This window comes from Coloeus monedula, assembly GCF_965178545.1.
Source record: "Coloeus monedula genome assembly, chromosome: 24".
Classification (NCBI taxonomy): Eukaryota; Metazoa; Chordata; class Aves; order Passeriformes; family Corvidae; genus Coloeus; species Coloeus monedula.
In genome coordinates, this window is record NC_138804.1 from 1,398,672 (window position 1) to 1,425,565 (window position 26,894).

At 55.2% G+C, this 26,894-nt stretch overlaps 4 protein-coding genes across 5 annotated transcripts; 1 reads left to right on the forward strand and 3 right to left on the reverse strand.

Annotated features, from left to right (window-relative positions):
- Positions 1–37: 37 nt before the first annotated feature.
- On the reverse strand, positions 38–3,078 carry RPL11 (ribosomal protein L11). The gene is made up of 6 exons (XM_082296679.1): positions 3,031–3,078; positions 2,494–2,644; positions 2,039–2,145; positions 1,545–1,676; positions 1,055–1,165; positions 38–113 (listed from the first exon to the last, which is right to left on the reverse strand). The coding sequence occupies exons 1-6, from the start codon at positions 3,034–3,036 to the stop codon at positions 84–86; spliced, it is 537 nt and encodes a 178-aa protein (XP_082152805.1). The 5' UTR covers positions 3,037–3,078; the 3' UTR covers positions 38–83.
- Positions 3,079–4,443: 1,365 nt separating this feature from the next.
- LOC309581744 (sodium-dependent phosphate transport protein 3-like) lies at positions 4,444–6,311 on the reverse strand (the record flags this gene model as incomplete). Its single annotated transcript, XM_082296496.1, has 4 exons — positions 4,444–4,638; positions 5,355–5,453; positions 5,753–5,877; positions 5,981–6,311. The coding sequence occupies 4 exons, from the start codon at positions 6,309–6,311 to the stop codon at positions 4,444–4,446; spliced, it is 750 nt and encodes a 249-aa protein (XP_082152622.1).
- On the forward strand, positions 5,777–10,309 carry PPT1 (palmitoyl-protein thioesterase 1; the record flags this gene model as incomplete). 2 transcript variants are annotated; one of them, XM_082296678.1, is made up of 9 exons in its annotated part: positions 5,777–5,851; positions 6,711–6,820; positions 7,554–7,681; positions 7,951–8,021; positions 8,731–8,833; positions 8,911–9,001; positions 9,124–9,222; positions 9,401–9,472; positions 9,785–10,309. In XM_082296678.1, 8 exons carry the CDS (start codon positions 6,737–6,739, stop codon positions 9,905–9,907), a joined length of 771 nt encoding a protein of 256 aa, XP_082152804.1. In that variant the 3' UTR covers positions 9,908–10,309. The 2 variants fall into 2 exon arrangements, with proteins under 2 accessions (XP_082152804.1, XP_082152803.1); XM_082296677.1 differs by lacking the exon at positions 5,777–5,851 and adding an exon at positions 6,359–6,458.
- A 172-nt stretch (positions 10,310–10,481) lies between these two features.
- CAP1 (cyclase associated actin cytoskeleton regulatory protein 1) lies at positions 10,482–22,990 on the reverse strand. Its single transcript, XM_082296505.1, has 13 exons — positions 22,928–22,990; positions 17,763–17,875; positions 17,427–17,527; positions 16,925–17,002; positions 14,945–15,088; positions 14,769–14,854; positions 14,531–14,636; positions 14,256–14,427; positions 13,451–13,626; positions 13,141–13,264; positions 12,958–13,040; positions 12,358–12,501; positions 10,482–11,991 (listed from the first exon to the last, which is right to left on the reverse strand). The coding sequence occupies exons 2-13, from the start codon at positions 17,854–17,856 to the stop codon at positions 11,908–11,910; spliced, it is 1,392 nt and encodes a 463-aa protein (XP_082152631.1). The 5' UTR covers positions 17,857–17,875; positions 22,928–22,990; the 3' UTR covers positions 10,482–11,907.
- Between the last annotated feature and the right edge of the window lie 3,904 nt (positions 22,991–26,894).

A 26,894-nucleotide genomic window follows, 5' to 3' on the forward strand; every position in this document is an offset into this window, starting at 1 on the left:
ACTCCCATCAGCTTCCCCACAAAACTCACAACACAAGTTGGGGGTTAGAAAAATTTATTTACTTTTCTGGTAACAGGAACTGCTCATTTACCAGGAAGAATGATGCCATCATACTGTGAGGGGAAAAGAAAAAAAAAAGAACCAAGTGAGAAATCACCAGCAGGTAAAGGTGCAGTGCTGCTGTGCAGAAAACTCGAGTCACAGCAGTCATTCCAAGGCACCAGCCAACACTAACACGGATGAGCAGATTTCCTGCAGCCAGCTGCCTCTGTACCTTTGTGCTGTGCTGGAATGTCCAAGGGGCTGTGCTCAGAGAAGCATTAAGCTCTGCTCAGCAGCCCCCTGAAACAAGCTCCACTGGTCTGGACCAGTCCCAAAATCTGGGCCCTGAAGGTACCTGTGCCACATTAAGCACAACCAGGCAGGATGGGGGGAAAAGGAATTCAGCAAGATCAGGCTGGAGGCCTCCCTGCACAGGGTATGACCTGTGTAGGTCCAGGCAGAGTAAAGAGCCCTCAGGCAGACTGTGCACACTTTTCACCTCTTCAAAACTATCAGCAGTCCCCAGCTCTGAGATTTCCAACCCAGCTTTCAGCAGCTCCCATTCATTATCCAATTATTCATTTTACGGAGAGGTAAGCACAAGAACTTGTTTTCTTTGGGGATCTCTCCATCCTCCAAGTGTGGCAGCTGAGCCTGGAGCTGTGTCAAACCAACAAATCCTAACCCTGCCTTGTCTCTCATGAACCACGAACACGGAGCTCCTCCAAAACCGCGGGAGCCATTTACACAAGAGCTGGTAATTCCTTCCAGCACTCCTGCCAAGAGCTGCTCTCTCAGTTCAGCACACCCAAAAAAGCACTAACAGCACTCGTGCTCAAACACTTCTGCTCAGTAGTAGCAGCTTCTACTGCTCTGGGACAGTAAAAATCTACAATTTAAGCACTCATCAAGATCTCCTCCTGCCCAGTGATTCGCTCTAGCCTTTCCATGAGGCATTTTGCTGATCCTTGCTAGGAAACTCTCAGGATACAACAATAAAGACGGACTGTACCTTTTGCTGGAACCAGCGCATGGCTTCCTCCTTCCCAATTCTGTGCTTGGCCCCGATGTTGCCAGTCCTGCGTTTCTTGTCAGCGATGCTGAAGCCCGGCCTGCCCAGCACCTGCAGGATGAGGCCAACAGCACTGCTTCATCCTGGCATTTACTGGTTTTCTTCAACTAAACAGCTGTCTAGGAGGGAAGCCTGGAATTTCCTCATCAGCGATGCCTTGCTGCAACTTTCCTTCCCCAAACCCAGCCCAGCCATTTCAGTGCTATCCCAGAGTCACAGTCAGAGCAACAGGATTTGTTTCTGAAGAGGCTTTGTGAGATTTGTCATAAATCAGGGATTTTACGGCAGCTCTGGGAATCTCTAATTAGACAAACATCAACAAAATCCAAATATATCTTCCAGCACTTGGCAGCAAGTCCATGGGAGCCAGTTCTTGTTCTAGGCTCCTTCTGGAGCTTTGCCCCAAGCCCAGGAAACAGGGAATACTCACCACATAGAAATCCAGGCCGTAGATACCGATACTGGGATCGTATTTAATCCCCAAATCGATGTGTTCCTGGATTCCAAAGCCAAAGTTCCCGGTGTCTGAGAAGTTGTTTTTTCTCAATTCGTATTCTCGCACCTGAAACGTTGGTTGTTGGTCACTATTTTGTTCCTGACTGGAAGCAGAATTAAAACTCCTGGCCACTGCTACCAGACCCCCAACTTGTTCACAAGCTAACGAGTCTTTATCTCTAAAATTTTACTCCCCCAGCTTACTCCTAAATCCCAGCAGCAAAGACTGAACCCCAAAACAAATCAGCTGCTGCACCAATTAGTTCTTAAAGAAGAAACAGCACACAGATAAAGGGTGTGAACATTTCAGCCCATGTATCTGACCTGTACCTAGATCAGGTGCAGCATTTCGGAGCACACACTCCTTCAGCCAGAATGGAAAAGAGTTCTGTTCTTCCACAAACCAAAGATCCAGCCCAAAATTCTCACCTTCAACCCCTTCTCCAGAATCTCCTCTGCTTTGGCCCCGCGAACCGTGCAGTGAACAGCGATTTTCTCGTTTCTCCTGATCCCAAAGGATCTCACCGTGTATCGGGCTGTAGGCAGCAACAGTTACACTTAGGGGACAGTCAGAGAATTCCCACCCGGGGGGTTCAGAGTTTCTGAAGCCCAAATAAATTCAAAGGCATTAGAAAGAACCGAGGCAGCACCACGTTCCCTGTTCAGGGATGTGGGCAGAGCAGCAGCCCGAGTTTGGAGACACAACTGAAATGACACAAACGTGCAACAGCCCCTGAATATTTAAGCCCCCCAACTCTCCAACAGCTCTCCCAACACCGGCTCTGCCAAGGAGCCCCTTCCCGGGAACCGCGCTGCCGCTGCACCCACCGGAAAAGAAGGAAAACAACCGGGAAAACCACCAGGGCTCCTTCGCAGCCCCTCACCTTTGGAGAAGACGGGGGTCTGCCCCGTAAGCTGCTCCAGCACTTTGGCAGCGCGGGTGAGCCGATCCCCGCTCTCCCCGACGCAGATGTTGAGGCAGAGTTTGCGGATCCGCAGCTCCCGCATCGGGTTCTCCTTCTCACCTTGGTCTTGCTGCGAAGAGACCACACCGGGGGTAACCGAGGGTGCCCGGGGCACAGCCCGCCGCTCGCCCCGGCAGCCCCAGGACGGTTCGCCAGGGGTCCGCAGAAAGGCTCCCGCAGCCGGACACCGCGCCCCGCTCCCCGCCGGGGCCCAACGCCGGCGCCACGGCTCCTTCTCGAGCACCGCCGCCACCGGGCGGGCCGCGGCCTGTCACGGCAGCCGCTCCCACGGAGCGCCCCACCGGCTCCTCCGCGCCCATCCCGCCCCCGCGGCTCTCCCGCCGGCCTTCCCCGCTCCCGCCCGCACGGGCGGCGCCCGGACGAGCCCCGCCGAGCGCGGATGGCGGCGGATAGAGACGGCCCGGCCTAGTCCCGGCCCGCGACTGTGGCACTCACCGCCATGATGGAGGCGGGGAAGAGGCGGGTGGAGCGCGGCCGCGGGGGGTTATGGGAGGGCGCGGCGCGGCGGCGCCCCCTGGCGGGCGGAGGGCGGCGTTGCCACGGCAACCGCGGGCCTGTCATGGCTGCCCCATCAATTAATGCTCATAATTGAAAACAGAGTCCAATACAACAACAACGGGACATTGTAATAGTAATTTTAACTAACTGAGAGGGGGAAAAACAACCCAAACAAGTGGTGGACAAGGCAGTTGCTCGCTACCCTTTGGCTGATGCGAGACTCCCTTCCCGAACCCAGATCAGCCCCAGTTTCTATCCTGGGAATGACTTTCCTTGTGTGGGATATCCCTTTGGCCAGTGCAGGTGAGATGTCCCGGCTACACTCCCTCCCAGTTTCTTTTGCGAACCCCCTCACTGGCAGGGCACGAGAGCAAAAAAATAGAAAAAAAAGAAATAAAGGACTTCTTGACTTAGGATGGACATGACTTAGCAAAAACCCAAACCAAAGTTCATTCTTCCTTGGAGCGAGGATCAGGGGAAGTCAGGCGCAGATCCCCAGAGCACTTGTGGTTTAATACAGTTTAATTCATTGGCTGTTCTCACCCAAACTCAACCCCCAGCAGCGGCTTCAGTGGGAGGTGCTGCTCCAGGTGTTGGAGCTGCTCTCAGTGAGTGTAGTTATCAGAGCCTCTCACCCCCTCAGTGCCCCAAACTCCTTGAACCAGACCTGGGAACGCAGTCCAGTTTCACCTCACTCTTTCAGGAAAGCGTTGGTGGGTTTCAAGAGCTCTGTCTGGAATCTGGGTTCTCTTTCTGTGCCATTTGGGAGGATTGCAGCCCATTCCCTGCTGCAGTCAGGGGGGAGCAGAGCTTCCCAGCTTCTCTGGCAAGGGGGCAGGCCAAACCCACACCACTTTGGAGTCCAAACTGTTCTTCAGTGGCCACATCCTGAGCAGAAAATGCCTTCAATGAGGCTCACAGTCAGTAAGGATGGCACCAGCTCAAGGCTTTCCCTGTTTATCTCCTTTGCCTGCCTCCCCAGAGCCGTGTCAGAGCTGCCAGCACAAGCTCTGTAATGCCATCAATTGTTTTTTGCCCCAGTTGCTTTTAAGCAGGGATGAAGGATAAATGAATAATCAACTTGTCTTATTAAGGAGAGAAAAAAAGTGTCAGGAGTCTCTGCGCAGAGGGTGTGAAAAGCCTCTGGTTAAAAAGTAACGTTGCTGCTTCATTACGGATTTACTTCATCTAAGAGCAGCTTTGCTGGAAATAGCTGCAGGCTGGGCTGGCTCCCAGCTTTGCCAGCAATCCAGGGATCCCACTCGGGGTCTGTCCATGCTGCACGGCTCCTTCCCATGGCAGAGGCTCCGGGCACTGCAGCCAGCCCGGGCCAGGGGGAGCAGAATGAGATCAGGAGCAGGGCAGAGGTGGCTGAAGGTGCTGCCCGTCCCCCTGTGCCCCTTGCCAAGCCCGTGGCTTTCTCTCCACAGCAGGGGAGTCCTCCCTCGCCCAGTCCTGGGTGGTCCCGCTGCCAAAGGCTGTGGGGAAGATGAGGCTGAAGGGGTTGAGGGCTGCAGAGAGGAAGAAGGAATTGCTCCAGGCACTCTGGGGATCCTGGGGGACTTAGAGCTCGGTGGTGTCACCTTTCCCTTTTACACCCCAGAGCTGCCGCCCACTTCACGGCATTAACTCATCCCACCCTCTGCCCCTGACTCCTGCCAGCAGCAGCAGAGCTTTGCTCAGCTCCGGACACAGAGAATCGGAGAATCCTGGAATGGTTTGGGTTGGACCTTCAAGCCCACCCAGTGCCACCCCCTGCCACGGGCAGGGACACCTCCAACTGTCCCAGGCTGCTCCAAGCCCCAATGTCCAGCCTGGCCTTGGGCACTGCCAGGGATCCAGGGGCAGCCCCAGCTGCTCTGGGCACCCTGTGCCAGGGCCTGCCCACCCTCACAGTGAAGAACTGCCAGACCCTGTCTAATTGCAGAGACATTTCCTACCTTGGCATTTCTGTGCTGAATTCAGGAAGTTTCCTGCCTGGCACAGAGCTTCCCACTCACCCCACTCCCTCGACCCTCTCCCCATCTCCAAATACATCCAGATGGGTCCCATGTGGAGCTCTTCCTGCTTTCTGAGTCATCCCTATGTCCCCAAAATAGTACAGAGCTCTGTTTTGCCAGGTGCTACAACGCATTTGCTTTAGGAGAGGGGGTGGGCTTGGTGTCATTTTGGATTCAGTGCAAAGAAAAAAATCCATTGCTGAGAGCAGGTTTGGGGTTTTTTTTCCAGGGATGGTCTGTTGCTTTCTGACCCCAAGTTACCTGACTGATGAGAAGTCCAGCTGCAGTGGGAACAATAATCCCTGCCACTACGCCAAAGGTATTTGTGATTCCCAGCAGGAATCCTCCATCTCTGGGGAGAGAGAGAGCAAAGGCTTCCTGAGCGAGGCAGGGAGGAAACTGTCACAAGGAGGGAGAGGAGTGGGTGCTTCCTGTCCCTTCCCTCACTGCAGGAATACTGCCTGCGGGGCTGAGCAACGTTAGGATCATCCCTGCAAGAGTGGGGGGGGACTTTTAAGCCTTTATTTCACCCCTTAACTTCCAAAGCCAGCAGCTACAGAAGAGGGAAGAGTAGAAGTGTCAGAGGCCTTGTGGGACTGGGACTGGGAAGGATGCAGAGCCAGGGAGGGCACAGAGGTCAGACCCCCTGGCCTGGGCACAACATCCACGTGGTTGGTATCGAAGCCTGCCCCTGTCATGCTGATTATTGTCAAGGCCAGCGTGAGAAGGACCTCGAGGACTGTGGAACTGCAGCCAAGGTAAGGCACGGCCACCAGGAGGGCGGCTGGGAGGGAGCAGCATCCCTTGGGAGGAAATGGGAAGTGTTTTATAACAGGCCACGCAAGTGCGTTGGAAAGGCTGGGTGGCAGATGAAGGCTTGTCCTTACTCAGTGCTGAGAAAAGCTTCCTGACGGGTGCTGTGCCAAGCACCCGCCTCTGCAGGAGGAAATCAGCCAGCAGCCCGGCCAGGATGTGCCCCAGCCCATTCCCAACAAACAGCAGGGCAGAGAGGATGCAGTGCCACGTGGACAACGCGCAGGCAGGGGCCTCATAAACTCCCCCGTGTCCCGGGGCGGGGAGCGGGACGCAGCCCCACGCTGTCGCCGGATTTGGGATTTCTGGGCGGGATCGGGAACGGCGGGACTCGAACCCGCGGCTCGGGGCCAGTGCCGGGGCCACGCCCCCCGCTGGGCCACGCCCCTGATTGGTCCCGCCCATGAGGCCCCGCCCCTCCCTGCCGGCGGCGAGTCATGTGACTGGCCAAAATGGCGGCGCTCAGGACGGCGGTGCCGCTGCTGGCGCTGCTGGGGCTGTGCCTGGGCCCCGCGGCCGCCGTCACGCCCCTGGTGATCTGGCACGGCATGGGTGAGCCGGGACCCCCCGACAACGGCCTCGGGAGCGGCGGGGCTTGGCTGGGGGTCGAACAGGCCCGAGGGGCGCTCGCTCCGGTGTCCCTCTCCTCCGGACTGCCGGTGTCCGCGAAGGCCGGGAGGTGCTGACCGTGCTCCGCCGGCAGCTCGCGGTCCCGTGGCGGCGGGGGCTCGTGGTGTGTTTGTGGAGGTGAGGTGAAGGCCGGGGCCGTGGCGTGGTGGTGCAGCCCGGTGCTCTATTTCGCAGGAGACAGCTGCTGCAACCCTGTGAGCATGGGCTACATCCAAAAACTAGTGGAGAAAAAAATTCCAGGGATTTACGTGCTGTCTCTCAAGATCGGGAGCAACCTGATCCAGGTGAGTCGGGTGTCACTCGGGTGTCTGCGTGCAGGGGGTGGGGCTGGAGTTGCTGCAGTTCCTGGCTTTAACAGGATTCCACAAGGATTCCCGCTGCGCTTTCCCTGCTGATTTTTTATTCTCGCTGAGGTAAACAGCTTCGACAGGTAGGACCCGATAAAGTCCAGCTAATACCTGCAGAAAAGCGCTGGGGGAAAACAAATCCCTGACCTAAATTGGATTAATATGCAAATCCTCTGATTAGCACACTCCAAGCCCTGCAGGTAGTACTGCAGGGGGGGTGGATGCTGTGCTGAGGCAGAGCTTTATTCCTGGCCGTGCTTCTTGGTCTGCAACCATTTGTTTACTTCAGTGTAATCAGTTACACACTCCATGGGTTCTGACAGATTTTTTGAGTTCCTATGGAATTTCTTTAAATAATGTGCAGTGTGGGTGCAGTTTTCTGGGTTCTGGAGAAGGCTGATTTTTAATTTTTATAAATATGAACAAAATCTGAAGAGATTCAAGTTGTGCAGAAGTTTGGGGAAGTGTCACTGTCCCACATGAGGCCGTTTTGCCAACCAGAGCGGGACATGGTAAGGGGAAGTCTCAAAACTGGAATTTCACTTCTGTCCCTGTGAAAGCTCAGGTCCTCCTTCAAAACCACAACTGTCAGAGCAACCTGCTTGCAGAGCTTAAAATAGCAGCAGCCATGGCAAAGGTACCAATGATCCATCCTAATCTGATCCCTCAGGACATGGAGAACAGCTTCTTCATGAACGTGAACGATCAGGTGAGCGAGGTGTGCAGCCAGCTCGCCACGGACCCTCGCCTCAAGGGAGGCTACAACGCCATGGGCTTCTCCCAGGGAGGCCAATTCCTGTAAGTCTGCACTCCTGCTCCAGCTCCAGGGACTCCTCTTGGGTTCAGGTCTTCATTTAAGACCCTTTAGAAGTGCTCAGCACACACAAACTGCTGAACTCCTAAAGGCAGGAGTGCTCCAAAAGGGGCAGGTTGTGTTTTCCTGCAGCCCCGCTCTTGCAGGCAGGGTTAAATCCCTCAGCAAATGTTACACAAGTGCCCAAGCCCACGCAGGAGCTGCACCTGTGGCCTGGGCATGCTTGGCTCAGCTCCTTCCTCTTCCCCCACAGGAGGGCCGTGGCCCAGAGGTGCCCTTCTCCTCCCATGCTCAACCTGATCTCCGTCGGGGGACAGCACCAAGGTAACATCCCCTGCAGCTGTCACATCTCCCAGGCACCTTTTGGGGCTCTCTCCTAAACTCTGATCGTTGTTTTATTAATTAAATTGTCCCTTTGTTCTTGTCTGGATCTGGTGATCTGTTTGGCCCAGTCAGTGTTTGCTGATTTCATTATCTTGATCTTGCTTAACTGGCAGTGGAAAGGGACCTCTGCAAGTAGATGGCTTCATGGTCTGGGTGGGATTCTTGCACACCTTGGGAGCACTTGGGATGGTTATTTTGTGAGGAATTTCTACAGATTTGTGAAACTGAACCTTCTGGGTCACGAGGGTATTTTACAATCGGCCTCTGGAATGCCAAAGCCTCAAGGAAAGGGAGATATGAAATGGAATTAAGGAGGTGTGTAGTTAAGAGTGGCTGGCAGTGAATCAAATACTCTCCCCTGAGAAGTTCCACAGCTCCTTGAGCGTGTTCCTTTGTAGTGGAGTGGGAAGACTCGTAGGGAGCCGTGCTCCTGGGAGCACAGCAGGTGAGCTGGACAGCATCCAGCACTCCCCCTCCATTATCTGTGCCACAGCTCCGGGCCAGCAGGGCTGTCTAACGAGCTCACAGGGCTAAAGGCTGCCTGGTAGCCTGGGTAATTCCTGCTCCTGCTCTGTAAGAGGTGGTTCTTGGGCAGCAGCAGGGATTGAGGGGTCCCAGTTTGGCTCACTGGGCTGTGTCCCTGCCCCAGGGGTGTACGGCTTCCCACGCTGTCCCGGGGAGAGCTCCCACATCTGCGACTGGATCCGAAAAACCCTGGATCTGGGAGCCTACACAAAAGCTGTGCAGGAGCAGTGAGTACCTCCCTCAGGGCAGCCCATGGGAGCAGCTGTGGGATTCCAGGCTGATCCTTGGGTTCTCCCCTCTGCAGCTTGGTGCAAGCAGAGTATTGGCATGACCCGCTGAAGGAGGAGGACTACAGGAAGAACAGCATCTTTTTGGCTGACATCAACCAGGAGAGGGTAAGGACAGTGTGAGCAGGAGAGCAGAAGCCTGGGAAAGGCAGGCTCAAGTTGAAGAGCAGGCAGTTTCCCTGCCTCTGGGCTCTCCAGTGGTTTGGATCTGTTCTTTTGCTTCCACCCAGGGCATCAACGAGACCTACAAGAAAAACCTGATGGCTCTGAAGAAGTTTGTGATGGTGAAATTCCTCAACGATACCATGGTGGACCCTCCGATCTCGGAGGTGAGGAAGGCAGGGGCAGGTTTTGGGGCTTCCTTTTTTCTGGTTTGTCCTTTGGCAGCAGAACTGGAGGTTGCTGAGGGGCAGGCTGGGCCTGACAAACACAGGCCTGACACTGCACTGCCTCTGCTCAGCTCCTGGGAGTCCTCAGCAGCTGTTCCCTTGTTTTTCCTCCTGGCAGTGGTTTGGGTTTTACAAAAGTGGCCAAGCCAAGGAGACCATCCCGCTGCAGGAGACCTCGCTGTACAAAGAGGTGAGTTCTGGGGGCTGGGGGCTTCTGCTGTGTCCCCTCTTTAGCGTCCCTGGGACCCCACAGCTCTGCTCTTGTCACTCCTGGGGCATTGCCTCCCCCCTGCCAGGAGCTGCTTGTTTGGGAAGGCATTTCCCTCCAGCCATTCCTGGCACTGGTGAAATCCAGGGACTGACACTGGTGCTTCCTGCCTGGCTCAGGATTCCCCTCAGTGTGTGTTTCATGAGCTCTGCTCCTGTTTAAAGCCTTGCTGCAAGAGTGCCCCGAAATCCCTTTTCCCCCTCCAGAGGTGGAATCTCCCCCTTGTCTCTGCAGGATCGCCTGGGGCTGCAGGAGATGGACAAAGCAGGGAAGTTGGTGTTCCTGGGGGTGAAAGGGGATCACCTGCACTTTTCAGAAGAGTGGTTTGACAGCACCATCCTCCCCTTCCTCCAGTGAAGCTCCTCTGGGAGCACTGGGGGAGGGTTTTTCACTGTCACTAACACCAGCTACTGTGCAACAGCACTCAGTGCATCCAAGCCTGCAGGGATTTGGGGAAGGGGAACAAGAGGAGGTTTAGCTCAGCGGGATTTAATTCCAGCCCCATCTGGGCTGAGCCTTGCACTGACTCTGACACACTCCAGCCTGCACAGGGCCTGGTAAACCAACCTCAGTTCTCAGAGCTGTGGCTGAGCTGGTCCCTGGTGAGGGCAGAAGGATCAGCTCAGCCAGAGGTTTGTTCTCCATCCCCTGTTCCTGCAGGACACACTGGCAGTATTAACCCAACTCACTCGTGCAGGGATCAGCAAGACTTTCATGGCAGGGGAGTTATGTTACAGCCTGTCCTTCAAGATGGGGAAAAACACCAAATTGAGGGGTTTCTGGGGGGGGGGAAAGAGGGTTTGGAGTTCAGCAGTATTAACAGCTTGAACAGTTTTCAACTAATGGCTTGGTTTATGTTCTTTTGTACAACTGAAATCAATAAAGAACTTTCCATCTAACCAACTAAAAAAAAAAGATTGGACAACTACTGACTGTGATTGGAGGGGAGTTGAGGAAAGTCTGGGAAACTCTTCAAAGGAATCAAGGCAGGGTTGGGCAGAGAGGGGCATCTTGTCCTGCCTGATCTCCTGGGTGCCCCCAAAAAGAGACAAGAGTCACAGTAATGAGCAAGTTGGCATTAACTTTATTCTATCTTCTGTATAATCTCAAGTACATAAGAAAGGTTCTTCCACAAGCCTCAGGAGAAGACAAGTACAAGTCACAGGACAGTTTCAAAATAAAAAAAATTTGCATAATTTTTTTTTTTTTTTGTAAGTTTTGTACTAGAGAAAAAAGAACATTGACACTTTACAGAAGAAATGCATTTAAGATATGCTTATGCCACCCGAGGCGTTGGAAAAATGAAGGTCAAAGCACGTGCAGCTCCCTTTATGGGTCAGTACAGTACTGTGTGATCCACCACTCTGCTCCAGGGCCCTGGAACAGAGGCTGCGAGCTTCCACCAAAATCGAGAGCCAAGCAACGAGGGGGGGAAAAAGGGGGGAGGGTTGATTTTGTGGGGGCTGATTGCAGATGAGGAGGAGAGCGATGAACCGACTTGATCCAGCTCGGGTATTTACAACTCTGCACTACTGACCTGGAATGGAGGAGGCCCTTCCTCGGGGGAAGGGGACAGGTTCAGAAGAACCGTCCTGGAAGACTGAACCTGAGTTCAGCTGCTCCAAGAAGGAAGCCCTGGGGCAAAGGTTCCCTTGTGAAGGTGGAGGGCTCATGGAGTAAGAGGTGCTCAGCTCCAAGCTCCCAGCCAGGCTGCAGGGTGACACCGCTGCAGCCTTCCTGTGGCACTGGGTAATGGAAGCCTCCTGTCATGGCACAATCAGGAATGCACTGAGCTAGTGGGAATGATGGAAGAGAAATTGGGGTGGAATTGGCCCAGGTCCTCAGCCTTTGGTCCGACAAAACCGTTCCCATGTCCTGTGATGCCACCAAGTGCTCCAGAGAGCTGGAATGAGCAGCTTCCAGGACCTTCCCAAGACATCTGCCATAGCAGTTGGGTACTGTGGACTCCGACAGACACCGTTACTCGTTAAAAAGGGGACAACATTCCTCTCACATGAACAGTTTTGCTTAAAGGCAATACAAAAACAACACTCTGAAAGCCAACTGCCAGGACTGGCTGTGAAGTTCACCGAGACTCTGATCGATTGGTGCAGTTAGATGGGACAAGGGGAGAGAAAAATACACCTTCCTGCTGACAGAGGTGGACAATCACTGACCCGCCACCTACCCCAAGCCCCAGGCAGAGGAATCTCAGTGATGGCAGGCAGCTGTGTCTCTCGGGTAGAAGAGAAGCAGTTTGAGAGCAGAAAGGTACAAGAAATCTAAGAGAATCATCTGAAAGCAGATTTGTCCCACAGCAGGGCCAGGGGAGGGTGTGAGCCTTGGAGCTTTTCGGCTTAGCCAGCGATTTCTGTCACACTGGTAACCAACTTCTGACCGTTCCACACTGTCTTGAACTGTTCTGGGACAGGGAATTCAGTCTGGAGGGTAAAAACCAGAAATCTGTTGTTAAAAATCAGTTTATGACTGAGATTAGTAACCACTCCCACTGCTTCAGGCAGTTCTTTTCTTAGCTTTATGCTCTGGTACCTCCTGTACCACCACTGGTGCCTGTTCTGCCCCCAAGAGATCCTGAGGAAGAAGCAGCTCTCCCAAACCAGCAATAATCTTATTTACAGACAACCTTTTCTGCTGTTTTTTTTTCTTTATCACAACCTCTGACCTCTATAAATTATCCCTCCACACCTCCCTGTAAGCACCACTCCCTGCAGGGCTTTCTCAAACCCCAGCTCCTGCATCCCCCAGGCCCAAGCAGAGCTGCAGAAGGATCCCAAAGCAGCACTTACAAAGTCCCCCCCCTCGGTGGGGATGAGGACGTTCATCTCCGAGGACTTGGCACTGACGATCTCGCAGTCGAGGGAGCTCTTGCTCAGGTACACGTGGCACCCATCTGTCTTGTTGATGGAAATCGTTGGCACTTTACCCATGACCTGGCAGGGCCAGAGCAGAATTAGCTAAAACTGGACAACCAGAGCATTTTTTGGGGTGTTTTCTTTCAAGGCAAGAGGTTTGACTCCAAGCCCTCCCTGTGGCAGACGCACGAGATTCAATATTGCCACCTTCAGTAAAAACCCAAAGTTAATTTCTTGTTCTGATCTCTTTAGAACAAAACCTGAGCCAACACTGGGCAAACTGACCGTCCCAAATCAGATGCCCAAACTGAACTGGATTAAATCCTACTGCTGGCCTCCTGCTTTGGCAGCCAAACGTTTCTTGCTACCTCACAGAGCCTCAGTTCTTACCCCAAGCCCTGAAACAGCTCAAAGAGACAAATTTCAGCCCTTTCCCAAGGGACTGATGGTGTTTCATGGATATTCTCCACAGCTGCACATTCCTGGTCTGGAAATACAACTGCTCCACACCCAGCAGTGAGAACAGGAACTCACCTGAACTTTAACATCCCTGCTGTTGATGATCTCTACAATGCCCACCACATCATCAAACACCAGACCCAGCTTCTTGCAGTTATCTGCAAAGAAAAGCAGATCAGGGCACAAAGATTTTGGAGGCTTCAGCTCCTGCACACGCACCAGCAGGCAGAAGCAGCTTGCAGGGTTTTCCCCACTCACCGAGGGTGATGGAGTTGATCTTGCCTTTGATTTGGAGTGTGCTGTTTGTGCACTTGAAAACATATGCTACCTGCTTCAACTCTGTGTCACTGATGACCAGGTTAGTGGCATTCTCCTGGTTTTCCTGAAAAGGCAGGGGAAACACATTTCATTTTCTGAATGCAGAGCAATGAATCCACTCAGATCCCTTTAAAAGCAAACAGGTGCCTTCAGGCTGGTGCCTCTTAGGAGAAAGGTCTCCAGAAGAGCCTCCTTCCCTGCTCCAAAGCTCCCACCCCTCCAACCACTCCTGCCAGCACCAGGTACTCACCACTCTCCACTTTTTGCCTTCCAGTTCTAGCAATGGAGGTGCCTTTGGGGAGGGATTAGCATTACAGGCTGGTTTGGGAGCAGTGAAAGGTTTGGGGCCGCTTCTCACGGGGCCCCCTTGGTTCTTCAGGGCTGGATTCTTGTGGGTTTTCATGTCATCTGAGACGTGCCTTAAGCCTGCAAGAGAGGGCAAACCTGAGACCCAGCTCCCCTCCAGGAGTGCAGCTCCACAAACACCAAACACCAGTGGTTACAAAACACAAATAAACTCCCTCTTTGTAAGTTGAGCCCAAGTGTGTGTGACAGGAAGGGAAGGAGGAAGCAGGAAATGCTGGTGCAATATTGACAAGAACACAACGTGAACCACAGAACCAGAGTGTGCCAGCTTTTCCATTCTGCAGCTGGAAGAAGCCCTGAGCCCGGAACCTCCTGTCCTGATGTGCTCCCCAGGTAACACAAAAAAGGGGAAAGTTCTGCGCAAACAACAGCTGCAAAATCGCACTTTTTGTGCCAGAGACACAGAGGCAACCAAAAGGCTCAGCCTCCATTCCAGCTAGAGGTTCATGGTGTGTTACATTTGCCAGAAGAGGGTGAGAATTCTCCCCCAAATGTGCTCACTTTGTCCTGGGAAAGCACTGCCCCGGCGGCCAGCCCCGGACTGGGACCAGATGGGTTTTTATGTATTTCCTAAGCAGGTGCATTGAGGGACAGCAGGAAAACAAGGACCAGCAGCAGAGCAAGGACCAGCAGCAGAGCAAGGACCAGCAGCAGAGCAGCTCCCTCCCTCCCTGTGCCCCTCCACGTACCCGAGGTGATCCCTTCTCCCCGGTTGATCTGGGCGAAGAGCGCGGAGCGCGAGGCTGAGTCGTCCGTGCTGGAGCTCACGGGGGCAGGAGGAGGGGGAGGCCCTGGAGGTGGGGGTGCAACCCCAGCTGGGGGGGCAGGTGGTGCTTTAGCCCCTTCTGTGGCTACAGGACCCTGGAAGAGCAGGGAAGAGGAAAGGCACTCGAAGGAGCTCCTTTTGTGCAGTGGTGACCCCGCCAGGCTCACCCTGCAGCTCCCTGCTGGAGCCAGCACTCACTGTTTTGCTCCAGGTCAGCCCTGTGGTGTGGTACTCTTTGATGTAGGCCTGCAGCTCTGTCCAGATGCTCAGATAAGCTTTCACCCAGTCCACTTGCTTTTTATCTCTGAGGACACACGGAGATCAAAGGAGGAGGAGTTAAAGGCCAAGGAAAGCAGCAGTGGGCAGGTGCTGGAGCAGCCCCTGCACACCCAGCTGGCCAAGTTCAACAACATCCCCAAGATAAAGGTGAACTTACACATCCTTGTACTCCTTGAGGATCCGGTTGGTGTAAAACATGGCAGCATCAGTCATTTCCTTCACGTAGGGACCAGGCTTTGGGGCCTAGAGCAGAAAGAGCACACTGGCACCAAACAGCCCACCAGGATTCTCCCCACTAGCCCAAGGAAAACCCCTCCCCACTGGAGCCCTTACCATGGCCACCCAGCCCAGGGCTGGGATGCTCTCGCTGACTGCTGACAAGTGATTGAACAGTTTGCTGCCACGGTTCTTCTCCCTGAAATTCTGCACGGCCTGGATCTGCTCCGAGATGGGTTTGAGCAGCTCTGAGAACGCATTCTGCACAACAACACACAGGGACAGCAGCAATTAAGGAGATTAATTAGCACGGCTCTGGAATGGCTGCACAGCTGAGGTGATGGTCGCTCGCAACAAGATTCTAACTGGCCCAAGTGACTGCCACAGCTCCTGCCCAGGCCTGGCCCTCTCCAAGCCCAGCTTGGTCCCACAGCCCAGCTCCTCCAGGGCTGAAGTCATTGCTCCCATCAGATTGGTGCTGTGGGAGAACGCCAAGAACTGTGACTCATGTTCAATCCAGGAGACACTGACAAAGCTTGTTAGTAACGAGGACAGAAATAGCATTTGCCTTTCCTGGGTTCTTTTGTTCCAGGACAGTTTGTTAAATCTTTCCCCCAGCCTCAGAGAAAGGGGTGCTGGGCAGGTCTGGCACCTACAGCCTGCCCCACAATCAGAGTCACAGCGAGTTCAAAGGTCACCCCCATCAAGCCAGACTTCAGGATTCCAGTCATTTCTCAAGTCAATCCTTTAGTACTGGGATGGTAAAAATTTGTTCCTGTGTGCTGTTCCCTTGGAATGCTGACTGGAAGTGCCAGAAGTGCTCTGGGGTCAGAGCACAGCGAAGAGCCAGATCCATGTTTCCAGAGACGCCTCTTAGGCAACTTTTCCTTCTTTTAGCGTCGGAAAGTCTCCTGCTGGTGGCAGCAGAGAGGGACAAATTTGGGCAAAACTTGCTTTTCAAAGCCTCAGCTTCTCCTTTTGCTGCCCTTTCCTCTGTTTAGATGAAAACTGAGAGGTCCCAAGCACCGCCGGCCAGGCCACACTTTCAGAAACTCCAGCCCAGCAGCACATTTCAGTCACAGGATGGGGAAATTCTTCACCACAAGCATTGAGAGTTCACACATTTTGCATTTTAAACTGGCTGCTCCAGAATTAAGACTCCTGCCAGACAACCTGCACAAAGAGCTACCCTAGATTAAGGCTGTTCTTTGTTCATAATCCTTTATTTAAATAACGTGTCCGTGGGATTTAGAAGCAGATTCTCAGGCTAGAGGCTGCACAGAGCTGCATCCCAGCAAGCCTGGTGGGACAGAACAACCCTCCAACGCTGATTTTGGGGGAAAAGATGCAGATCTATTTAGCAGTGAATAGGAAAGGAGCACAGAAATCCAGCTCCCACAATGTAACAGCAGAAGCCATGACTGAGCGAGATAATAACTGCAAAGAAAAGCAAGGTGGGATCCTGTTGCTCAGGAAAAACAGTTCTCAGCAGGGAAAAGCCAATGCATTCAGATCAGATTCTCAGCCACACATCCTGCTGAGAAGCAGCAGCCCAGGGTAAAGTGTTAAATTACCTGCTAAGGACAAATCAATCCTAAAAGCCCAGCGATTATTCAGAGGCCATTGAGCAGAGACAAGCAGAGACAAGTGTCTGTTCTGCTCCTGGAGGAGTCTGATGCCTGAAAGTCTCTGAGCATCACACAATGAGAAGCACGAGCTACACAAATGCCAGGGTGGCTCCTGGCTCCAACAGGATCCTGTCTGCAGGTTCTCAGGGAGCACTGATTGAGCAGAGCTGGTGCCAGGTGAAACTCGAGACAGAGGCTGCGAGCTGACACCCCCAGGCTGCTCTGACAGCTCCACAACACTTGTTGCTGTAACAACTGGAAAATGCCAGTTCTGCAGCTCTCAGAACCAACATCCAGGACTCTGCCCAGTTGGGGAGCACCCAGAGCTGTTCATGCCTTCAGCAAGTGTCCCCAGTCCTCCTCTAGTTCCTCTTTTGGCCCAGCTGTGACAGCCCAGGTTCCCCCTACACTCACAGCCACCCCCGACCCCGAGGACAGAGGTTTCTGATTGCTGATTTACCCCACTCACCTCTGCTGGCTGCTGATGCTGAGATGCCACCACCAGAAGAGCCCTCTCGCTCATCAAACCTGCGTGGACCATCTCAGCCTGAGGACAGACACAAACATGAGGGAGATTCCCTCGTGCCACGTTAACAGATCATCCCACTGCCCGCAGCGAGGAGCCTGGCACGCTGATCCCAAAGCACGTTCCAGGAGCAACCCACCCCCAGAGAAACCTCACCAGAGTGCCACAGCTCAGGGCTGGGGAATTTTCAGGCCCCCTAAAGGCCTGCACCAAGGTCTGTACAGAGCCAGGCATTTAAGGATTTCCAGGAGCAGCTTTGATTCATCGTGTGTGTGTAGGTGGCAATCTGCTGGAGGTTATCTGGGTGTCTGCTTTGAATCCTCAGGGATTCTAAAGATCCTGGGATACAGTGCTAGAGGAATGCAGACTCTGACAGCCAACTTGGCCCTTCCAGCCCTAAGGACAGGCAGCACTTCTAGAGCAGAGGGAGAACACGAGTCCTTACGTGCTTCTGCACATCCCCGCCGACTTCTTTGCTGATCTTGATGTACTCAGCCACCGGCCCGGCCAGAAGGGCATCGAAGGCCTGCACGTACTGAGCCATTCCTGTGGGGAAGGAACCGGAGCTCAGGGATCACCAGGAGCATCCCACAGGCTGCCACACCCCCGGGGCTGCACCTCCCACCTGCAGGAGGCTCAGCCCGGAGCTGAGGAAGTGCTGCAGCCGCAGAGTTTTTATCTTCACAGGGCAGCAACCGCAGCCCCAGCGCCTGTGCAGGAGCTGCTGCCAGCCTCACCTCCCCCTCCCCAGCACTGCCCTGGGAGGGGCTTTGGGCCTTACCTTTGGCAGAGGCCTCTCCACACCTGCCAGAGCCTTGGCACACGGTCTCCAGGCGCTCCACAGCCTTCTCCAACCGCTCGACCAGCCTCTCCATGTCTGCTGCTGTCCACAACCTGCACGGACAGGAGACAATTACCTCCGTCCTCAGATGCCACAGAGGGTTTATGGCTGTGTGGTACAAGCTCTACCAGTTCCAGAAGAATCATTCCTGCCCAGCTCTGCGCCCTGATGACGGCCAGCAGCGTACCCTCACATTAGCAAGGACAGCTGGGTTACACAACAGCCCCTTTGCTGTTGCCACACTCGCTCCTTAATAGTTTCTATTCCATTTTAAGGACTCCTTACATGTGTGAGGACATAAAACTTTCATCTTCTAACCCTGCAGTGACACCACTCTGTCACACAAAGGTCTGCCCAGGTTCTCGCTGCACTCAGCTCCTGGCCAAAATCTCAGCTGTGACCACACAGCTCAACTGCTTCACTGTGATCTCACATGCTCCAGGGGAAAACTATGGGCTTTGAATCTCCAAATGCAACTGGAAGGACCTCCTGGAGTCCTGAATTCCCCCCAAGAGCATTTGTAAGGCCAGCATCACTCCAGCACAGAGCCTGAGCCACCCTGGCACACACCAAGGGGAGCAGCTGCACGAGCTGAGGCGGCGGAGCTGCTTCTGCAACAACGCGCCCCTGTTCTTCCTCTGCAGCTCTGGTGTCTGCAGAACCTCCTCTGCAGCCACTGCACAGGAAAGACACTCAGACACACAAGCCATTTGCTGCATCTCATCTGGAAAAAGTCTTAAAAGTCATATAAACTTTCCATTAATTACCGCTTTGCACCAAGCAACAAGGCAGGTCATGCTCCCAGCACAGTAATGCCCAGGGAATGCAGGGAGGGAGCAGCAAAGTCACCAACGGCATTTTTATCTTATCACCACTCATCAAAAGGTTTTACAGCATGAATCACGATGGTGGCCTGGACACAGCTTTCTTCTCAAGTGCTTGCTGCAGCCTGCAGAAGCTCAAACCCCTGCCTGGAGGAGGGGATCCTTCCCAAAACACTCCCTAGAATGCTCAAAGAGGAAGGCAGGGTTTTCTCAGATGAACTGACACCGGATCCCCTCTCAGAGGAAACCTCAAGTTCTCACTCGAGTTTTGCTTTTGTTCACAAGCCCTCTCAGCCCTGCTTCAAAGTGCACGTTTTTCACCTAATTCCCAGAGGATGTGGGGCACATCCAGCATTAGTCATGAGCCCAGCACTGATGTCACAAGACAAACAAGGCCGTTTTCCACCCCTCTCCTGCCTGCCTGCATCAGGAGAGGCAGCTCAGCCCTGGCGGGCAGGGGAGAGGCCACCCCCCCTTCCAAGAGGAAGAGAAGCGGTTTCCTCCCCTGTCCAAGAGTGAGCCAGAGGACAGACTGCACATAAAACTGGACAGCAGCGACTGGATGGCTTCCAGATACACAGAAAGAGTCCAGAGAAGCTGAAACTCCACGGCAGTCGCCCCTGTCATCACAGTAATGAACAGCTCTGCCTCTTTAATTCTGTGCAATGTAGAAAGCCCGACCGCAGGATCCTCCGTTCCCTGCTGCATCCACGTCTTCCCGTGGGAGCACAGCCAAGAAAGAGCCGGGCTCTGCCTCCCCCGCTCCCAGCACGCTCAGAAAGTGTGGGTTTTTCCCCCAAAAGAGCCACCTGTTAAGGAAGCTGTGCCAGGAGAGCAGCGAGGCGGAGGGATGTGGCACAGGGAAGGACAGCGGGCACACAAAGCCGCCGTTCTGCACCGCTGATCCCCCACCACATTCCAGGCGAGGCTCTAATCTGATCAGCCCCATTACCCAGCCGCAAACTGCAGCTCAGATCAGGATTACCGAGCACAAAGTCCAGATGGAAGGCTGCTTCCTACCCCCAGCACGCTGCTGCAGGGAGCGCATCCCCTCAGCTCTGGCTGGCATTAATGTCCCAAAACCTCGGGACTCGCATTCCTTGCACTCCCCCTGCCATTTGACAAGTCCCTCCTTGTTTTTCCCGAGCCATGAACTCCCAGTGCTCGATTCCAGCTCTGCAAACCTGGTGCTGTCCGGCAGATGGTGAACTCATTTTAATTTCCTTTTAATGGGTGGCATTAGGGCAACTTAACAGATAAGTCAGTTGGTAAATTGGCAGCTAAATGAGAGCTAAGTGCAGGCAACCCGAAATCCTGGATCTCAGTCCCTCCTCTTGACTCACCCTCCCTGTGCTCTTTGCCCTGTGGTCGCAGCTATTTCTGCTGCCTGGATACCCACAAATAATGAATTAAAAAGATTGAGCTGTAAATAAATCAGAGTTTTGCAACCCAGAGGTTCACGTTTAGTAAGGAAAATAAAAACAGTCACAAAGTGAACCTGCCTGGAGTGCATCTAGACAGTGTTTTGTCTACTGGGCTGTTTCAATGTGAAATAATTGGACAGAAAGTGCAAATTGACTTCACAGGTCTCAGTGCAAACAACCAGATCTCATCTCCCTTCTCAGAAGAGGAAGATGAGACATGCAGATCAATCCAGGAGTCATTTTTGTTCTGCACATCACCCTGTGCTCCAGAGGGATGAGGGAGACTTTTCCAGCTCCCTGTGCAGGGTTGGAGTTCTCTGCCAGAGTGGAGATGCAGCTCTCCCTTCCAGGACCACAACACAGGATTTAAATCCAGGTCTTGTTTAAATTCAATTGAACTTTGATTACCAACGGAGCGGAAGCAGCAAACACACATTTCACCCGCGGCCAGAGGGGCCGTTTCTTTTCACAGCACATTTGTTCATCTATCAACTGCCCTTTATTCCCATCACGGCCTGGGAACACGGCTCTGGACACGGCTCTGGACACAATGTGCCACGAACAGGCTGCACCCACAACCAGGCTGAGCAGAGCAATCAAAGGAAGGGATTTTATTGGTAAAAACATCGGTTACCCCAAAGGCAGCCCTGCACATCACAGCAAGAGGAGCTTCCTGTTTGGGGAACATCGAGGAGCTGACCTGTGCCAGCCTCAGAGCGAGCAAATTCTCCTAAAACCACCATAAATGAAATTATTTGCTTGCCTGAGACAGCACATTAACCTGAGCCCTTTCTTAGACATTCTGGAAGACACAAATGTTGGTTTTATAGCCCAAGCAAGTCAAACCTACGCTTCTGCTCACACCGAGCCCGACAAACTGCTGTCAGCACCACGGAATTTGCATCAGCTACTTCCTGTTTCTACAGGCAAAAGAAATAAAGATGGGACAACTAAATTAGGAACATACCACAGTTTATTTCTGAGCTGACACTGGAATATCTCAGGGGATCAGCTACCAGATGATTTCCAACATTTATATCTGCCAAAAGCCCAAAGAATTTTTTCTTTTTTTTTTTCCTTTAAACAGTTCAGCTCATCAAGGCAGGAGTCAAATGCCTGAATTTAGCCAGTGGTCAGGAGCAGCCATGAATACAAGACAGCTATTGCTGGTCCCAGCAGCTGCCAGGACAGAGATCTCAGCTGTTTAGAGTCCAACAATACTTGCTGACATTGCGCCAGAACCCGTGGTGGCTGCTCCTGCTATTTCAGATCCACTTTATTTAGAAAACCAAGAGTGCTTTAAAAAAAAAAAAAAAATCCATCTGGCCCCTATTCCAGCTTTCCCATATAACAAATCCTCCTGGAGCCATTAAAAATGTTATTTGGTGTTTTACTCACATGTTAAGAGGTGGTTACAGCTCGGCACCGGAGCAAAGGCTCCTTTTTTCAGACAATTATCTGAATTAGGAGGTTTGCACTTGCCAGCCTCTGTTGTTACACTCCTCTCACTTCCTTTCCCTGTCAGGGTGATGAATCCACCAGGGAAGTAGCTAAGGATCTGGGATCTGAGCTAAATTGGATGCAGCACCAAGCTCCATATCAGGAATTCCGAGCATGGAAGCTGCTCAGCATCCCTCCTGTGCCTGCTCCAGCACGGGCCGCTTGGCTGAACTTTCTGCATGGATAATAGGGGGTATTTTTGGCTTTCAGAAAGCTCAGCAATATTCCAGGGACACAAGGATCGCCTCTGGAAGAGAACGGGCACACACAGCAGTGCCTTGATGCCACGGATTCCTTGTTTTTCAGGGCATCTACAGCGCAGCTCTGGGGGAATTCCAGAACCCGATGTGCAAAACAACGCTATCATTATCATTTTTCCACTTCACTATCACGAAATCCAAAGGAATCACACATTTATCCCATCCTAACCACCCGCAAAACGCAAAACGCAGAGGAGGAAGCAGCAACAGGCTGCGCACAGGAACCACCCCGGGAAGATGGAGACGGTACCCGGGGTGCGGAGCACAAAAATCCTCGCTCCAGGCTGCGGCAAACCGGGGAACAGCCGGATCGGTCACCTGGCACTGCCCTGCCCGTCCCGGTGCAGCCCCGGTTACCGAACCCGCCCCGCCCGCTCCTGCAGGGCCCCCCGGGAACAGCCCCGCGGGGGAGCGCGCACCGTTCTGTGCCCAAATTAACCCCAAATCACAGCGTTTAGGGCATCTACCCTCGCAACCGGGCCCCTCCAGCTTCCCGGCCCGCCGGGATCCCCCAGCCCGGGCGGGTGCGGACCCCTGCCCCGGGTAAGGCTCACGGGCCCGCCGGGGAGCGGCCGCGTTCCTCCGGTCCCCGCTCCCGGCCCGCGATACCGTCCCGGGGGCTGGGCCGTGTCCCGGTGCCGGGTCCTGCTCACTCTCAGCCGCGGGTCTGGCCGTGTCCCGGTGCCGGTGCCCGCTCCCTTCCTCCCTCAGATGCGGCCGCGTCCCGGTGGCCGCTCCCTCCCTCAGATGCGGCCGTGTCCCGGTGCCGGTGCTCGCTCCCTCCCTCCCTCAGATGCGGCCGCGTCCCGGTGCCGGTGCTCGCTCCCTCCCTCCCTCAGATGCGGCCGTGTCCCGGTGCCGGTGCTCGCTCCCTCCCTCCCTCAGATGCGGCCGTGTCCCGGTGCCGGTGCTCGCTCCCTCCCTCCCTCAGATGCGGCCGTGTCCCGGTGCCGGTGCTCGCTCCCTCCCTCCCTCAGATGCGGCCGTGTCCCGGCGCTGGTGCTCGCTCCCTCTCTCCCTCAGATGCGGCCGTGTCCCGGTGCCGGTGCTCGCTCCCTCCCTCCCTCAGATGCGGCCGTGTCCCGGTGCCCGCTCACCTCGCTCCCGCTCCGCCGCTCCCGGCGCCGCCCAGCCCCGCCGCTCCCGCTCCGCCGCTTCCGGCCCCCGCCCCGCGCGCCGGATGTGCGCACGGCGCGCGCGGCGCGGCGCTGCGAGGGGCGGGGCCTCGGGGCAGCCGCCGCAATGCGATTGGCGGACGGGAAGGGAGGCGTGGTCATAGCGGAGGAGGGGTGAGGCGGGGGCGGAGCTTCGGTGCAGATGCCGCCCACCGATTGGATGATTGGATTGGGGGCGTGGCCTGCGCGCCCGGGGGGCGGGGTCAGGGCGGGGTCTGTGCTGTGGGCGGGGCCAAGGGGCGGATGGGGCCCGGGACCCCCGGGAGAACCGAGACCCCCGGGACGGGCTGGGGGGGCTCCGGGACCCGCGTGGGGCCCCACAGAGGGGCTGGGGGGAGCTTGAGACCCCAGCAGGGGCAGCTGGGACACCTCCCGGGGCGGGACTGCGGAGCCCTCAGGAGGGGCTGTTGGGGTAGTGGGGTCTTCAGGAGGTTTGGGACCCCCGAAAGGGGCTCGGGGTGCTTTGGGATGAAGCGGGAACCCCTGGGAGAGGGGTAAGGCTGAAGGTTGGGGTCTAGAGATGCGCTGTGGGCTCCCAGGGCGGGGTTAAGGGGGATGAGAGCCCCTTAGGGAGGGGTTCGTCCCCCTCTTGCAGCGACAGGGTTTGTCTGGGGAGGGGGGTGGCTTCTGCTGGGGGCTGGGAGGAGGTGGAAGGGATGCCCCCAAATCATCCCTGGCTGCAATGGAGGGGGCTGAGGTCAAGGCCCTTCCGTGCCTGTGGGTGCAGGGTGGGAGAAAGGTCCTCATGGGACATTAGAACAGCTACACCCCTTCTTAGGGTGAATCCTGGGGGGCTCCGGGCCCTGGATGCTCTGTGCTAGGCGTGGCCAAGGGAAAAACAACGTGGATGGAGGAAGGGATCCCTGGATTCGGCACGGATTGTTCCCACAGAGGGTTCCGCTGTCTGCTTTTGCCATCAGGGCAGGACTTGCTCCAAAAAGGAGTTCGCTGCCGTGGTGCCTCAGTTGGGACCGGAGCTTTGTGTTTTCAGCAGCCCCGAGGAGGGGCTGAGCTCCTCCCTCGGAGCCGGGGCTCTGTGCGGAGCAGCCCTGTCCCGGTGAGGGCTGGGACACGTTTCAGGAGGAGAAGAAGGAGGAGAAGCCTCCGCCGCCGCTTCCTGCCCCGGCTGCGCTACCAAAGATGGTCACGGCCATGGATGAGCCGGCCCCGGGCAGCGCCGGCAGCGGGGCTCTGCTGACACCTAGTGAGGCTCTCCGGGTCCCGGCTCCCTCTGCGGGGCATCCCAAACCCTCCGAGGGTTGGATTTCCCCGGCGGGTGGGAGCTGCGTGTGTCCGACGGCAGCTCACGGTTCCCCTCCCTTCCTTCGGGATCCCCCTCCCCTCCGAGCATCCCCCCAGCTCCCGGCACTGCCCTGGCAGAGCACACAGAGCCCAGCAGGATCCCAGCCGAGATGCAGCTCCTCGGAGCTCCCTGCACTCCCCGACGCTGTTTCCTGCTTTTCTCGCCCCGTTTCCCACCCTGCCCGCACCCGCTGTGCCCCTTGCCCTGCCTCCATCACGATCAGACACCAGACGTGATGCCAAAGAGAAAATAAGACACCACCACCGCCTCTTTTGCATGCGCCCACTGACTCGTGTTTTACGGCATCCTAAAACAGTCACCGCAGTGAAGAACTCGGCAGAGCAGGGCAGTGGGAGCCCTGGGGAGCAGCACGGGCAGGAGCTGTTCTCCAGGGCTGGATCCATGGGGAAATACCAGACAATGGGGAGAGGAACAAAAAAATTACCTGAGAAGGGGGAAGAGGAGGGCATAGCCCGTCGGGGATATCACAGCCCGGCTCCAGCAGGGTGTTTGCTCCCGGGGCGGGTCTGTGAGCTGAACACGGTTCCGGGAGGAGCAAAGATCGAGTTCCTGGCAAGGCCGGGGCACAGAGGAGCAGCCTGTTTAGAGTCTGTAAGGTCAGCGATCCGTGGGGCTTCCTGGTGCCCATGAACTCTGGCAACCTGCTCCATGCCTGCCCTGCCTCCTTACACCTGCCCCACGCTGCTGCCAGGGGGTTTGGTGCCTCATCCCCCTTTTCTCCAAGCACCACGGGAATATTTGCTTCATTTCTCAGCCGTTTTTTAATCTAAAATGCCATCGTGTCCCTTAGACAGCAGCCTTTGGCTTTTTGCAGCCACAGGAGAGCACCTGTCCCTTGCTGTGGGGTGAGGAGGGCACTCATCCAAGCTGCAACCCAGCTTCATTCCTGGGAAAATGGATTTTTTTTTCTTTTTCAGCGGGAAACCATGTCACTGTCCCATCGTTTCTGTCCACGTGCAGTTGTCTTGGGGCTGCTAACAACCTTGGGAACAGCGGCTTCTGCAAAACATTAACCAAAGCCCACCCAAACACGGCAGTAGCCTTCAGCCTGTGTTTGCAGATAAAGCGAGTGACCTCAGCCTGGTGGCACAGACAGGGTGACCCCTGGGGACAGCTGTGACACCCATCCTGCACAGCTGGCCTTGGGTTAACCCTGCTGTCCCCAGGTGGTGACAGAGCCCAGCGAGTCAGGGACGTGGATCTGCCCCCCATGGCCAGCACTTGTCCTGAGCACAGCTCCAGCATTCCTGCTTCTCCTTCCCAGAGCTTCCCAGGCCGAGCTGAGTTCCAGCTGGGTCTGGCCCGTGATCCAGCCTCCCTGGGCACTCTGGAGTGACACCCTTTCTGTGGGAACCTTTGCTTGGTTCAGCTTGAAGTGTCTGAAACCAGCCCTGGGCGATTCCTGCTGCTCGTGGGTCCTTCCAGCCCGGGGAAATCCATCCCCACCAGCAGCTGCTGGAACGTTCCACAAATCCTGCTGCCAGATAAACCCGAGGATTTTTGCCCTTTCCTTGCAGATAAAGAGGGGGTTATTCCTCACCCTCTGCAAGGAGAGACTCTTCACACTTCCACTTTTCCCCTGCAGGGTAAATAGGCCCAGCGTGGCTGCTGTCACCTCTGGAATTGTCCCTGCAGTCACTCCTCCTGCCTTCATCTGCCTGAGCCAGGGAGGTCCTGCCTCTTGGTGCCAGAGGATGGAATTCTGCAGGATCGTGGGCTGCCTTCTGGAGCTCCAACCGATGTTTGCTTGATTTTGTCCCCTTTGCAGTCATCTGGTCCCTCGAGCAGACCAGAAACCCTCAGCTCCCCACCTGCACAGGCTCCCCAAGTTCAGGGCTGGCCCAGCAGCCTGTTGGAACCCCTCAGATGGAATTTGGGCATGATTCCCAGCCCTGGCAGCTGGTTCCTGGGAGGCACAGCTCCAGCCCATCTGCCCTGAGCCGCACCAGCCCCGCAGGTGCGGGCACACAGCTGGCACCCCGCCTTTGCCAGCTCCTGGCTCTGCTTCCTTGCCACTCACTCGGAGGGCACGGCCGCCCTGCCACCCCAGCCCTCCAGGGAGGTGCTTCCCAGCACTTGGATGCTTTTGCTCCACGCCCAGGGTGTGTGTGGATTAAGCCAGAGCAGAGCTGTAGATGCAGGCAGCACCTCCCCGTGTGTTTCACGCCACCCAGTTCTTCTCCATGCTGGGAGTGAAACCCTCTGTAACCACAGCTGGAGCGAGATCCCTGCTCCCAGGCTGGAGCTTTGTGCAGGGCTTGAGTGTTATCAACTTCCATGGCCACTTTCCCCACACATCTCACTTTCTGAAAAGCCTCAGACAGAAGAGGAGTGCTCAGCACGGAACAGCCAGGCCCCCGTTCAAGCTCCGCCATATGGTTTTAGTCCCTTGGGGCTGGCTGCAAAAAACCCAAACAGAGATGACTCCTCGCGAGCTCCACAGAGCCAAAAAAACAAGGAGGCAAAGAATGAAACGTCCCTTCTCTCTGTTGAAACTCTCTGAAAAAAAAAAGCCCCGCAGCAATCTTTCAAATCCACACCCCTAGGAGGCAGCCAGGTCGTGGC